Source organism: Salmo trutta, chromosome 8, assembly GCF_901001165.1.
Source record: "Salmo trutta chromosome 8, fSalTru1.1, whole genome shotgun sequence".
Classification (NCBI taxonomy): Eukaryota; Metazoa; Chordata; class Actinopteri; order Salmoniformes; family Salmonidae; genus Salmo; species Salmo trutta.
In genome coordinates, this window is record NC_042964.1 from 24,449,034 (window position 1) to 24,464,598 (window position 15,565).

Below are 15,565 nucleotides of genomic sequence, written 5' to 3' on the forward strand. Positions count from 1 at the left end.
TCTCAGTTGAAGAGTTGGGCTTTCGATTAGCCAACTGCGACATGAACGCACAGTTACAAACCTAGCTCGAGCAGGCTCAAGTAAGAAGTGGGTTGCGCCATCAATATCCACCTTCGTAGTACGGATATAGCCTGATCTTTAATGTGACACTAAATGAAGCTGACCAGCTTCATAAAAACCTGACTAGATCTAGCTTGCTTCATAGTGTCCCCCTCTCAGGGCTAATTGGACTCTGGTTGAAAGTAATGCACTATGTAGGGAATAGGGTGCCATTTGGGATACATTTTACTTCAATTTTGTATTATTAATCTATTTTATTGCTACTTGTTTGCTTTTACTTAATTTCCTTATTTTACTTTAAAGTATGTTTGCGATTTTAAATGCACTTTAACTCTTGTGGGGTGTTCATGTTTTTGTTATTCACCCATTGTTTGCGGGTCTGATGGACCCACAACATTATTGGGTTTTTAAAACAATACAGCCAGAACAATTTACATACAAATACTTAGATGTTGACTTATATCAATTACAAGCAATATAGACAGCATACATGGTTAATATTTGCCATTTACCTCTGCTAAATCACATTTATCAATAAAAACGCTATGGGTGGAATAAAGACATAGGTGGAATAAATCATGTTTATCTTGAACAAATATAAATGAAACAAGGTTTTCATCCCTATTGATGTTTATTGCTTTGAACTGAACAAATTGGAAAGACACATTTTACATATATTATTGTATGGAAATGATAAATGAGCCCCATTGAACACAAATTAAGGCCTGTCTACACACCACATGAGGGACAGAGTTTTAATGTGTGTGTGTGTGTTGCAAATGTATTTCTTGCACTTGATGCATGTGTACTGCGTCTTCCTGTCCTTCTTGGGTCCACACACATTGCAGCGCTTCTTCTTGTTGCTACCGGCTGCAATCTAGAATAATGAAAACACTTAGTTCAAGAATTTTGCTAACATCTCACTCATTCACATGTATAGTTACAGCAGGCCAAGGTAGGAGAGTCAGACACACAGACATGCCACAACATCACTCACACTTACTTCCGGTATTGGAGTTGTTGGTACTGTGGGTCGGGCGGATGGGGCACCACCATCCTCCTCCTGAATCCTCACAGTGGCTGCAGAAGCTGGGGTCCTTGGGATATGTTGCCTCCTCTGGAATTGAGGTCTTACTAATGCCTTCCTGGAGAAAGAGCCGTCTCCTCTGGAGCTTCCCTCTGTTCCAATCTGGGTTCAACGCCGTCCAGATGACAAACGCGTTGTACGTCAAGATGTACAAGATGTGGAAGAATATCGTAAGTGGCCAGCGTAGGGTTCTTCTTTTGCAGCTGTAGCCAGTCACCAGCTTGTCTAAATCCTCCACCCCTCCTTTTGTGGCATTGTAATCCATTAGGATTTTGGGTTTTTGATGTTCCTGGCCACAGATTCTCCCATACTCATGAGTACCACATTTTTGCCTTTCTTTGGCATTGTGTAGTTGCACACACTACAAAGGGTAAAGAGTCCAAGAAAAGCAGGAGACAGGGAGACAGACAGGTTCTTAGTGCTATGTTGAAACAGCAGGCCCCAGGGAGGAGGAAGACAGAGTGAAGGCACACAGCAAACCTTTTCGTTTCATTTTTACTTGTTTTCACCTACACACACACTTTTATTCCCCTCGGGTCCAGTGGACCCAAACACCACATATGTAATATACATGTGTAGGGGGGTGCACAGTGTGCACTCAATGAAAATGTGTTAATGTCTCAGGTTTAGTAAACATTGAAAATGGGTCCCACAGACCCGAACACCACAGAAGGGTTAAATAAAGTTTGATTTCATTTGAAATAAAGTTTCGTTATACCCGGTGATAGCTAGATGTTTACAAAATAAAGTTTGATTTCATTCCAACAGGGAGATGAGCGAGGACTGCCTCTACCTCAATGTCTGGGTCCCCACCTCCACCAGACCTCACAACCTCACCGTGATGGTATGGATCTACGGAGGAGGGTTCTACAGGTAGGTAGTTCAGTGGGCTAAGGAGCTTGACCTGTAGCCGAAAGGTTACCAGTTCGAAATGCAGGCAGGGCGCTGGAAGAAAGGAGGGAATTGATCTGAAAAGTGAAAGGCTTTCACATCCCAGCAGCATTTCACAAGCACTTAGCCGTACAACATGCTCTCCATCCAGGGATGCTGCACTGCGGCTAGGACCCTGTGCTCCTTTCAAGTTTGTATGTATGCATGAAGGTGCTATCTGGGGGTATTGAGCAGGAAACGCATTTTCATTGTTCGCTGTAACATATGGACAATAAAGTTGTATTGTATTCTATTGTTCTACAGCGGATCATCGTCCCTGGACGTGTACGACGGGCGCTACCTGGCTCACTCAGAGAAGGTGGTGGTGGTTTCCATGAACTACCGTATCGGGGCCTTTGGGTTCCTGGCTCTCCACGGCTCCTCAGAGGCCCCTGGGAACGTGGGGCTCTTAGACCAACGCATGGCCCTCCAGTGGGTCCAGGATAACATCCACTTCTTCGGGGGCAACCCCAAACAGGTAACGATAATAAAGAGGAAATGTGTGTGTCAGCAAGCTTGTGCGCTCTATCAATTCAATATTATTGTTATTAACTACTACTACTCGTAGGTGACCATCTTTGGGGAGAGTGCCGGAGCAGTCTCTGTTGGGATGCACCTCCTGTCTCCCGACAGTCGACCCACCTTCACCCGAGCCATACTCCAGAGTGGAGCCCCCAACTGCCCCTGGGCCACTGTTACGCCAGCTGAAGCCCACCGGAGGGCCGTCATGTTGGGGAAGCTCGTCGGCTGCCCCTCTGGGGGTAACGATACGGAGCTGGTGGACTGTCTTCGCAACAAGCCCCCGCAGGAGCTCATTGACCAGGAGTGGCAGGTACATTCATTTATTACATTTATGTTTAGGTTTAAGTTTTACATTTAGGTTTACTTTTATAGTTACGTTTGACATGTTTTACATTTAAATGCGCATTTCCATAGCGTTTCATTTCCATAGCACTTCCGTTTACATTTATGTTTTACGTTCACATTTAACATATGCATTTACATGTAATGTAAGGAATGTGTTTTCAATTATTTACCTGGTTAAATTAAGGTGAAATAAATACATTTTGTTTTGTCTTCTCAGGTCATGCCATGGTCTGCCATCTTCCGTTTCTCCTTTGTGCCCGTCATCGACGGCGTGGTCCTTCCGGACAACCCCGAGGCCATGCTCAGCTCAGGCAACTTCAAGGACACCCAAATCCTGCTGGGGGTCAACCAGGACGAGGGGTCCTTCTTCCTCCTCTATGGAGCCCCCGGCTTCAGCAAGGTACGTGAGGAGGGAGGGGGATGGAGTGTGTTGGGGGGGGTGCGGGGAGGAGCGGCTACATATGTGCATTTGTGTGTGTGTGCCTGTGTGTGTTTCTCTGTGTGTGCATTGGTAGCGTGGGTGTATGTGTTTGTACGTTCATGCCTGTGTGTGTGTGTGTGTGTGTGTGTGTGTGTGTGTGTGTGTGTGTGTGTGTGTGTGTGTGTGTGTGTGTCTTCCACTGGCACTGATACAATTTCACACAAACCTTCCATTGACTCCCCATAGGACAATGAGTCACTGATCTCGCGCGAGGACTTCCTGGAAAGCGTGAAACTGAGCGTTCCGCATGCCAATGAGATCGGCCAGGAGGCTGTGGTTCTGCAGGTAAGTAGCCCAACCGGTTAAGGAGGTGGACCTGTAGCCGAAAGGTGGTCAGTTCGAATCCCGGTTGAGCCACATGCTGGAAAGGAAAGAGGATTGATATGGCAAGCTAGAAGACAGATTTGAGTTGTTTGCTGTGACATGGACTGGACCAATAACATAACATGGACTAATAAAGTTGTATCAATCAGAGCACACTCCACTTGCCTGACTGTTCAGTTTACTTGCCCCCTGGAGGGCAATCGGGTAACTTCTAATGTCCAACTATGTATTGTGTTACAGTATTTTGTGACAACCGTGGATGTACAAGTGATTGTTTATTATAAATATGATTGATTAATACAGCTGTATTGTGTTGCAGTATACTGACTGGTTCGATGAGAACAACGGGGTAAAGAACCGCGATGCCCTGGACGATGTGGTCGGAGACCATAACGTCATCTGCCCCCTGCAGCACTTCGCCAGGAGCTATGCCCAGTTTCACTCTAACCAAGGTGCCAACAACGGGCAACAAGCGGGCAACGCAGGGGCCACGACGAAGGATGGGAACTCACAAGGTAAGAATGGTTCCTGAATGTTTTTCAAAGATGTTACTTCATGTCATACAATGGTTGGTTCTTAAGGCCCTTTTGCAATGGTTGGTTCTTAAGGCCCTTGAACTATTTCAAACTCAAGTTTGAAGTAGTTCAAACAAAAAAGTCTAACTCAAAGTCCTGTGTCAATATTCCATGTCAATGTCTCTCCTATCCTACTGATGTTCCCAGGCGGAGTGCACCTGTTTGAGATATATATACAACACTAGAGCGGGGATGCATGTTCTATTTCATTCTATGCTCTGTTCCAAACTCTCTAGGTGGAGTGTACCTGTACCTGTTTGACCACCGTGCGTCTAACCTGGCGTGGCCTGAGTGGATGGGCGTTATCCATGGTTACGAGATAGAGTTTGTGTTCGGCATGCCGCTGGAGAAGAGACTCAACTACACAGCCGAGGAGGAGAAACTGAGCCGACGCATGATGAGATACTGGGCCAACTTCGCACGCACCGGGTAAGACAGGGGTGGAGGGAGTTGAGAAAATGGGGAGTTGTAAAAGGGTATGGGTTGGTGTGTGTGTGTGTCTATCGAAGCACACTGAAAGATGTCCAACCCTAATTAAATCTATTCTCTCTCCCCCACCTCTCTCTCTCTCTCTCCAGTAACCCCAATATCAACTTTGATGGCAGTGTGGATAGCAGGCGGAAGTGGCCCCAGTTCACCAACAGTGAACAAAAACACGTGGGTCTGAACACGGAATCCCTGAAGATCCACAAGGGCCTGCGGAATCAGCTGTGTGCATTCTGGAACCGCTTCCTGCCACGCCTCCTCAACATCACCGGTAATAGGGTTACACACACACACACACACACACACACACACACACACACACACACACACACACACACACACACACACACACACACACACACACACACACACACACACACACTACAATGACACAATCTGGACCTCTAACAGCACATTAAGGACATCAAAGCAATGCTCATGACAGTACAAACATACTGTCAACATCATTTTCTCGTATTCTTCCCTCAGCTTATATTTTACAACCAAATATGGTTATTGTAATCACAATTATTTGTAAGGGAGATTCATTATTAAACTCATTATTTGGTCATTAAATGATTTATACAGGGGGTTAATGGCTGGAAATATTCAGAGAGAGCTAGCTGCGGCTTAGTCATTTACAGGGAAAAAGGCTCAATCAACCGACAGAACTTTAAAAAATAACTGAGAGAGAGAGAGAGAGATGGTGTGGTTTGTTTGGTTTTGCAATGGAAAGTTGTGCATGGTCAGTAAAGCGCATAGCACACACTACAGTAGCTACAACACTTCCCTGCTAAACTGACCCCGGGTCAGATTGGATGAAAAAGGATAGGACTGTTGCTTCCCAAATGGCACCCTATTCCTTATATAGTGCTTTACTTTTGACCATAGCCCATGGGCCCGTAGCCATGGCGCCGTAATGGCGGAGTTATCTGAGAGCTTCTGTAAAAACATTGTGCATATTTAGTTGATTTACGTGTTGATGTTGTTTGGGGTGTGTTTGATAGCGCGTTACATTTTAACTAATATACAGTATCTAGTTGCCTTGACCAACAGAGTAGCAGAATTGATGTCAGATCAATTTGTTTAGTTTGCTAAACTAGCTAGCTAGCTAGTTAGCTAGCTATAGCTAACTGTCTACTGCATACAAAAGATGCTTTCAAGAAGTTTCAACGTTTATTTACCACGTGCAAATGATACAACAGGTGTAAAACAGTACAGTGAAATTCTTACCTTGAAAGCTCATTCCCAACAATGCAGTGATAATAATAATATAGATAATAATAGAAAATAGAATACAAAATGTAAATAAAACCACACTAGAAATACGATGTGAGTTAAAGGAGCAAGAGAATGCAAGTACAGTGCATTCGGAATGTATTCAGACCCCTTGACCTTTTCCACATTTTGTTACGTTAGCCTTATTCTAAATTGTATTAAATAGTTTTTTTCTTCATCAATCTACACACAATACCCTATAACGACAAAGCAAAAACAGGTTTTTAGTAAATGTAGCAATTTTATTTCAAATAAAAACTGATATCACATTTAAATAAGTATTCAGACCCTTTACTCAGTACTTTGTTGAAGCACCTTTGGCAGTGAATACCGCCTTGAGTCTTCTTGGGTATGACGCTACAAGCTTGGCACACCTGTATTTGGGGAGTTTCTCCCATTCTTCTCTGCAGATCCTCTCAAGCTCTGTCAGGTTGGATGGGGAGCATCACTGCACAGCTATTTTCAGGTCTCTCCAGAGATGTTTGATCGGGTTCAAGTCCAGGCTCTGGCTGAGCCACTCAAGGACATTCAGAGACTTGTCCCGAAGCCACTCCTGCGTCGTCTTGGCTGTGTGCTTAGAGTCATTGTCCTGTTGGAAGGTGAACCTTCGCCCCAGTCTGATGTCCTGAGCGCTCTGCAGCAGGTTTTTATCAAGGATCTCTCTGTAATTTGCTCCATTCATCTTACCATTGATCCTGACTCCCAGTCTCTGCCTCTGAAAAACATCCCCACAGCATAATGCTGGCACCACCATGCTTCACCGTAGGGATTGTGCCAGGTTTCCTCCAGATGTGACACTTGACATTCAGGCCAAAGAGTTCAATCTTGATTTCATCAGACCAGAGAATCTTGTTTCTCATGGTCTGAGAGTCTTTAAGTGCCTTTTGGCAAACTCCAAGCAGGTTGTCATGTGTCTTTTACTGAGGAGTGGCTTCCGTCTGGCCACTCTACCATAAAGGCCTGATTGGTGGAGTGCTGCAGAGATGGTTGTCCTTCTGGAAGGTTCTCCCATCTCCACAGAGGAACTCTGGAGCTCTGTCAGAGTGACCATCAGCTTCTTGATCACCTCCCTGACCAAGGCCCTTCTCCCCTGATTGCTCAGCGGCCAGCTCTCGAAAGAGTCTTGGTGTTTCCAAACTTCTTCCATTTAAGAATGATGGAGGCCACTATGTTCTTGGGGACCTTCGATGCTGCATACATTTTTTGGTACCCTTCACTAGATCTCTGCCTAGACACAATCCTGTCTCGGAGCTCTACGGACAAATCCTTCGACTTCATGGCTTGGTTTTTGCTCTGACATGCACTGTCAACTTTGGGACCTTATACAGACAGGTGTGCGCCTTTCCAAATCATGTCCAATCAATTTAATTTACCACAGGTGGACTCCAATAAAGTTGTAGGAACATCTCAAGGATAACCAATGGAAACAGGATGCACCTGAGCTCAATGTCGAGTCTCATAGCAAAGCGTCTGAATACTTATGTACATAAGGTAGTTCAGTTACTTATTTATTTATAAAAACCTGTTTTCGCTTTGTCATTATGGGGTATTGTGTGTAGATTGATGAGGGGAAAAAATGATTTAATCAATATTAGAATAAGGCTGTAACATAACAAAATGTGGAAAAATGGAATGGGTCTGAATACTTTCCGAATACACTGTATATACAGGTCAGTGTCAGTACCTTATTCAATGTGAGTAGTTGAGGTGGGTTTATATATAAAAAGTCATAAAAAGTGACTGGGAGTAGGATATACATGTATCAGAGTTAAAAAGTGTCTGGTGGCAGGAATATATAAATACATATGGTAATATACTAATGGTAATATATGCTTGTAAACAGGAGTAATGGTGACCAGTGGTCAGCCCGTCAGGAAGTCCAGGGTCCAGTTGCAGAGGGAGGTGTTCAGTCCTAGGGTCCCGAGCTTGGAGGGCACTATGGTGTTGAACTCTGATCTGTAGTCGATGAACAGCATTCTCACATAGGTATTCCTCTTGTCCAGGTGGTAGAGGGCAGTGTGAAGTTCAATTGAGATTGCATCGTCTGTAGATCTGTTGGGGTGGTATGCAAATTGGCAGGTAGCCTTAGAGTTCTTGGGAACAGGAATGATGGTGGTCAGCTTGAGACGTGGGGATTACAGGCTGGGACAAGGAGAGGTCGAAAATAAACGTGAAGGTGCCTACCAGGTGGTCTGTGCATGCTCTGAGAATTCGTCCTGGAATCTCTTTCGGCCCTGCAGCCTTGCAAGTGTTGATCCGAATCAGAAACCTTACTCACGTCAGCCTCGGAGAGCGAAATCGCCCAGTCCTCTGGGACGGTGGGGACCCTCGTGCACGGATTGGTGTTGTTTTTGTCGAAGCGTGCATAAAATGCATTGACGTGGAACAAAAATCGCTGGCAACAAGAATTAGCAGCCTTCGGGTGCATTGTTTCCTGCTTGTTTATAGCCTCGTACAGTTTATTAAGTGCCAGCTTGTTGTTGTTGTTGTCCTGAGGTGGAATATGTACATCAGTCACGATAACAGATAACTCTCTTACGAGGTAGAATGGTCGGCATTTGGCCATCAGGTATACCAAGATGGGTGAACAATAGGTTGAGACTTCCACTGCACTAGAGTCTGCACACCATCTGTTGTTGATGAAGAGACATACCCCTCCCCCTCTGGATTTCCCTGAATCCAATGACCTGTCTGCTCGAAGAATAGAGAATCCATCGAGTTGGATAGCCATGCGGGGTATCTTGTCCGAAAGCCATGTTTCAGAAAAACAGAGAATATTGCATTTACGAGAGTCCCGTTGATAGCAAATCCACGATCGGATGTCATCTTATTATTAAGTGGCCAATAGAATGGAGGGAAGTGGTGGCCGGTTTTCCTTTTGCGTTAGTCTCAGCGGGACGCCCGATCTCTTGCCTCTTTTTCGCTGGTGTTTCCTCTTGGGAGCCCAGGTCGGATGAGTCAAAGTTGAAGCCGAAATTGAGGTTAGTAACTTCTGATCTGATGTTCAAATGTTTTTGTCGATCAATATGAAATGATAACGGATACATTTAGTGCAAAAAAAGTAACGATAAACGCCCAAATAGTCACAAAATAGCTAAGTTGGGTCGGAGCTCTCAAGGCGTCAGCCATACAGTAAGCTTCACCTTGTATAAAATTATTCAGCACCCGGCTTCTATTTTCAACCACCCAAAGTGAGAGGACTGAAGTGTGGAGATGGCAGAAGGCTCCCTCTTAGTGAGGGTGACTTTATACACTGGACTGATGTGTGGTGAGCTCTTTCGGCAGCAGAAGAAGCATCACCCAAGTGGGTGCTACACATTGCTAGTGGAGGAGTCGTCCAGTTGCCACAGAGAGCTGAGAATTGAGAACGTCAGGACCGGCTAGTCAACTCCAGCACCACCATCACCATTATAAAACCTGTCCCTCCCTAGTACCATTCAACTCGACTACGAGAAGAATTGATGGCCTCGACCAAGAAGAGCAGGCACCATCCGGACCTGTCAAGACTTTACTCTCCATACTTTTTTTCTTCTTGAACTAACTTTTATCACCTTTTCTAATTTTGCCTTTTTACTGCAATTCAGCTTTAAGCTGTGAATGTGTACAATAAAGTCTAATTGACAATAAATCGAATCAGATCAGAAAATGTTAGATTTAGCCACAAAAGGTTAGCAGGATGAAGGGAATCACGGAATCCCTCTGGTCCTTCCACTCCATCTCTAGTTCTATTTCTCTTCTATGACATCACTGCTGTCCAGGCCTTATTTAGCTCATTCTGGGGCCTTGTGCTTTTTCTGTTCTCTCCAAACTTAGACCTTTTTTCTATTTTTGACTTCACCATCCACTCTCCTTTCAATCTGAATTCCCTTGTCTTTTTGCTGATATCATTTTATCTCACAACTTCTTTTATATATATATATATATATATATATATATATATATATATATATATATATATTTATGTATATATTTATTTTATACAAAACAGTCCTCTCTTTGGTATTTTAAATCATTCTCAATCTTGGCTGGCGCAGTGAGAAGCCTCTAAAACTCCCTTTCTCTCTACTTTCTTCTCCTTTTATTTTGCATATTAAAAAAATATGTTTTTATGTACAACACTTCTGTTTCATCCCTCCTTCTTTCCCTCTTCCTTTGTCAGTATTCCCAGAAGGCCTTTGCTGTGAGAAACAGAACATATGTCAATAGCTACTTGATTCACTGTGTGTGTGAGTGTGTGATCCATCTTTGTATACCAAAAACCCAAACATGAGTATAATGCCAACTTTTCATTGGAAATGTTCCAAACCCAAAAAGCCACTGTGTTTTACTGTTAGAGGTTTGTGTGAAACATGCCTGGTTAGTTTCCTGACCTATGACCTATGACCCCTGGTCAGATAAACAGGGATGATGTTGCTTCCTGGGTCTTCCCCTACTGTCTCTCGGGTTCCTTTCGGATTATGTCTGATATTGTGTGATTCCATCTGTATGTGACAGTGGTGATGCTGTCTTTCACTTGTGGTAATCTCTCTCTCTCTCTCTCTCTCTCCTCCTCCCCAGATAACATAGATGAGGCGGAGCGTCAGTGGAAGGTGGAGTTCCATCGTTGGTCCTCCTACATGATGCACTGGAAGAGCCAGTTCGACCATTACAGCAAGCAGGAGCGCTGCACTGACCTCTGAGGAGAGAAAGAAATAGATGATGAAGACCTTGTCCTTCCATAGTTTCCTACATTTCTTCATGTGATATGATTTGTTAAGGCTTGCAATTTAACTCGACGAAGGTCAAACAGTGGATTCCTTTCCCCCACAAAATCACATTTACTGTATCACAAGTCATATTTTCTGTGTGTTTTTTGGTTTGTTTCCATTGCAGATGTTTGGCTGCCTAAAACACGTCCATAAGCTGACAATTTATCAGCATCAAATTTATTATGGAAGGAGGTGGTCATTGATGAAGGCTGTGAAAAGGTGAACATTTCAAAGGTGTGTCATTACAGTACCTCTGAAGACTGTGTGTATGTGTGTGTGTGCGCGTGTATGCATGCATGCATCCGTGGGCATGTGTGTGTGTGTGTGTGTGTGTGTGTGTGTGTGTGTGTGTGTGTGTGTGTGTGTGTGTGTGTGTGTGTGTGCGTGCGCGGAAGTGTGGTATGACTGAACCTCTGTTCCACATCACTCTTATTTTTTTTACTTCACTTTATTATTTTCCAGTTGATACAAATCTCGCTATCTGCTTATTTTTAATGATCTTTATTTAAAACCGCTATTATGACCACTGTTTCACTGTCTAACTATGTATCCGTTCACTTGTCGTTCGTCTATCTCGTATATATGTCCTTCCCCTCGTTCTTCTATCCTTCTTTCTTTCTCTCTGACTGTATTGGTTAGGTGATCTGCTGTTCTATCTGTGTAGTGTCTTCTCTTGTGTCTCAAATGACACCCTATTCCCTATATAGTGCACTACTAAGCTCTGGTTGAAAGTAGTGCACTCCATATGGAAAAGGGTGGGATTCAGAAATACAATCTGTGTCTGTGTAGCGTCTTCTTTTGCATCTCAAATTACACCCTAATCCCTACATAAGTGCACTACTAAGCTCTGGTCGAAAGTAGTACATGGAATAGGGTGGGATTTGGGATGTAGTCTGGGTGGGTCCAAACCTAAAACCTCTGATCAATTATTATAGGAATCTGGAGCCATGTAAATCTCTGTGTGCTGGTTTAGAAAATAACTATACTGGATAAAAACAATTAGACTGTGTGTGTGTGTTACACTACATGGATATAAACAGACAAGTGCATACAAAGTTCATATACACACACTATCGCTCTCTCACACACCAAAACACACACACACACACACACAGAGTGGATTGAAAAACGTGCACGGAGGACCAATACTCACAAGTTCAGCGATCAACAAGATAGACATGTAGTCATGTTATATGTCGCACATGTCTATCTTGTTCATCGCTGAACTTCATCGCTGAACTCCGTGCACGTTTCTCAATCCACTCTGTGTGTTTCGGTGTGTGTGTGCTTCGGTGTGTGTGCTTCGGTGTGTGAGAGAGCGATAGTGTTTGTATGCACTGGTCGGTATATATCCACATACCTCTGTCAATCACTTATATGTAGCCAAGCACTTGTGAACGTCAGTCACACCCACTGTTGTTTGTTCTAGCGTCAGAATGCAGTAAAGTATTATATTTTGTGGGCGTGAGGGTGTGTGTGTGTGTGTGCATACTACTAATATTGTCTCCGTGCCAACGGGTCGATGTGTCTCGCTCCCCTCCATCTCTCTCTTTTGTCCTATCCATCTCTCTCCCGTCTCAACCCCCCCCCCTCTCTCCACCTTCCCCTCCATCTCTCTCTCCTCCATCTCGCCATGTCCCCAGAGGACGAACGGTTCTCGTTAGTCTAATGGAGACTGAAGTAATTCACTCAGTGTGTGTCTGTCGGTGTGTGTGTGTGTGTGTGTGTGTGTGTGTGTGTGTGTGTGTGTGTGTGTGTGTGTGTGTGTGTGTGTGTGTGTGTGTGTGTGTGTGTGTGTGTGTGTGTGTGTGTGTGTATGTGTGTGTGTGTGTAATTCAGTGCTCCAGTGAAACGACAGGATGCTGCGTCAGCCATTCGCTGGCTATGAGACTGACAGGCCTGGCTGGGCTGTACTGCACTGCTGCAGTGGCTGGGGCTGATGGAGAGAGAGGGAGGAGGGTGAGAGAGGGGTGAGAGATGGAGAGCATGGGTAGGAGAGATGAGAGATGGAGAGGGAGGGGAATGAGAGATGGAGCAAGGGTGAGTGGGAAATGGAGAGAGAGAGGGTAAAGATAAAAAGAGAGGGGAAGATGGAGGGAAAAAAGAAAACAGGGTTACGTACTCCACTCTTGTCTATACTAAGGTTATTTATCATTAATGTGACATATAAGTACTATATGTGTGGGTTTCTATTACTCTTTTTCAGTATTTTATTTTGCAGTTGCATTCTTCAGGTTTAAACCAACTACAGATGTCAGAGTATAAGAGACTGTCTGTCTGAAGGGTTTATCGATCACTTCCGTATCTGTTGAGATTGTTCTGAGTTTGGCTGCCCTCGTAGGGACTTTGACATGATAAATCGGTCCGTCGGTCTATCTGTCTTTGTGTGTTCTCTGTATGTGTGTCTAATTGTCTGTCACGGTGAGTCTACCTTTTGTTTGTTTGTTTGTCCATCTGTGTTCACCTCTGTCTCTCTGTGTCTGCTTGTCTTTGTCTAATTGTCTGAGTCCATCCGCCCGTCTCTATACAGTTTTTGCATGATGTCATACTTTTGTGATGTCATATGTGTAATGTCATATTTATTTGAACTTGCGTTTGTTGACATTGTGGAAGGGATCAGGATCAGCCTTGTGATTGGTCAGTGGGTCTTTCAGCGAATCATTATGATTGGTTTATTCACCGGCATGTACAACTCCTATTTAACGACTGGAGTAGAGTAGTCTAGCTTTAAAAAATATATATATAAAATAAAAAAGTCAAAGACTATCTGTAATTATTTAGATACTGGTTGAGTACCAAATGGCACCCTATTCCCTACATAGTGCGTTACTTTTGATCAGGGCCCAAAGGGCTCTGGTCAAAAGTTGTGCACTATATAGGGAATGGGTTGCCATTTGGGACGCATCCACTTTGTTTGACTGAACAGAATGCATGTGTGTATGTATGGATTGGCTGCGTGAGTGTTCCGATGATGACTGAGTGACAGCTGCTCAAGCACCTCTTTTCCAATAAGAGGGCCTGCTTACCCTTTCTCCTCCAATGATATCCCTTTATGCATGTCCAGAGCAACAACCCCCCCCCTCTCTGTATTCTACTCCAAATTTATGAGTTATTTTCTGTAACAATATAATACCCCTGATGTTCTGATATGTATTTTGATTATTATTACAATTATTATAGCTTTGAAATTACAGTTGATGTTAGCAATAATATAACACATTGATAACTAAATATATGACATTTATTGTATGATGATGACAACGATGATGATGATTATGACAATGATGATGAAGATTGACAAAGCAATATAATATATATAAAGAGTGCCATATTTTTATTTGAATTGTTATATTATTATTTTTATTTTTCCTTTTTCAATCCAACAGTATTACTACAGTACTACTACAGTATACTAGTCTAAACAGTATATAGAGTATATACAGTATTATGGGTATATACAGCATAGTATCTACTGTATATAGTATATACAGTTTAAACTAGTAACACTACTGTACTATTACAGTACTACTACTTCTGCATCATTTGTTACAGTCGCTAGTACTTTAAATAATACATTAGAATGGCTTTTGTAGAAGTATGTATTCATGAATGCCAGCTTGTTGTTTGTCAAATTGGAACAAAATAAAGACACCTTGCTTGCTTACCTCTAATACCGAGTCTATTGCTCTCTCTCTCTTCCTTTCCTTACTGAAAGAGCGCAACACGGGTTACGTGTTTGCTGGTCTGTGACCCACTGACACCGCCCACGGTTAGAGGTAAATAAGGCAGCCCAAGAGTCAACGCACAGGGAACTATATTCACACACACACAGGAACGTAGAACTGTGCATGGAGATGTATGTGGAAAGGACGTGGAATACTAGTGGTTCGTAATGAACAGAAAACAGGGGTAATGAATACACCGTACACAATACAATAACTGATGGCACAAGTAGAGCAACAAGGCTATTAACAAGGGAAGGACTGTATGAATGTATATGCTACCTGCACATTACACAACACTGCAAACACAGAGGCAACATACAATAGGCAATAGTAACAAAGTACGAAGAACAATATACACATTTCAATTGGGAAAGCAAATGGTAAATCAATAGCATGTTTGCAATTCCTTTTCCTAAATGGGTATGCATTTTGTGACAAAATTTGAATTGAAATGCAAAAAAAGATCTTGCATTATGATTTTCATGATTGAGTATGCATAATGTCTGGGACTTTGAAAAAGAAATAGCAAAGTGTATAATTAAAAGTAAATGCTTAAATGACAAATCATTTCTCATGTTTGCCATTTCATTTCCTTGTTCTGATGGCAAAAATAAAGATAATTCTTAATTAGCAATTGACAATGCTTTTACATACTTAAGACTGGCAAAATTCCAATTATCACTAAAATTAGATAAATCAATCGCAATGCTTCATTTTGCTATTTAAAAAAAAATTTATTGCTACTTTGCGTTTTCGATGTGTTAGACCTGTCAATCAAACACGGTGGACCGGGTTTTGGTAACATGAGGCGGAAGAGGTTGCCTGGGCTTGCTAGCTATGCTCAGACAGAAATATCGGTACTCTTAATTTCTTTAAGTATTTCTGGATCAGAGCGAAAGAGGCGAAGTTGTACTACAGTGCCTTCAGAAAGTATTCATACCCCTTGACTTATTCGACATGTTGTTGTGTTACAGCCTGAATTTAAAACTGATTAAATAGATTTT

General features: G+C 43.0%; 1 protein-coding gene across 2 annotated transcripts in view; it reads left to right on the forward strand.

Moving 5' to 3' along the window:
- The window catches only part of ache (acetylcholinesterase (Yt blood group)), a 30,287-nt gene extending 15,780 nt beyond the window's left edge, over positions 1-14,507 (forward strand). For both annotated transcript variants that reach the window (XM_029760595.1, XM_029760596.1), the window contains exons 3-11: positions 1,916-2,020; positions 2,342-2,555; positions 2,646-2,909; positions 3,162-3,344; positions 3,612-3,710; positions 4,069-4,264; positions 4,561-4,753; positions 4,903-5,081; positions 10,646-14,507. In XM_029760595.1, coding sequence (XP_029616455.1) covers positions 1,916-2,020; positions 2,342-2,555; positions 2,646-2,909; positions 3,162-3,344; positions 3,612-3,710; positions 4,069-4,264; positions 4,561-4,753; positions 4,903-5,081; positions 10,646-10,767 — 1,555 coding nt within the window. In that variant the 3' untranslated portion in view covers positions 10,768-14,507. The remainder of the gene's footprint in view (positions 1-1,915; positions 2,021-2,341; positions 2,556-2,645; positions 2,910-3,161; positions 3,345-3,611; positions 3,711-4,068; positions 4,265-4,560; positions 4,754-4,902; positions 5,082-10,645) is intronic.
- Positions 14,508-15,565: the final 1,058 nt, after the last annotated feature.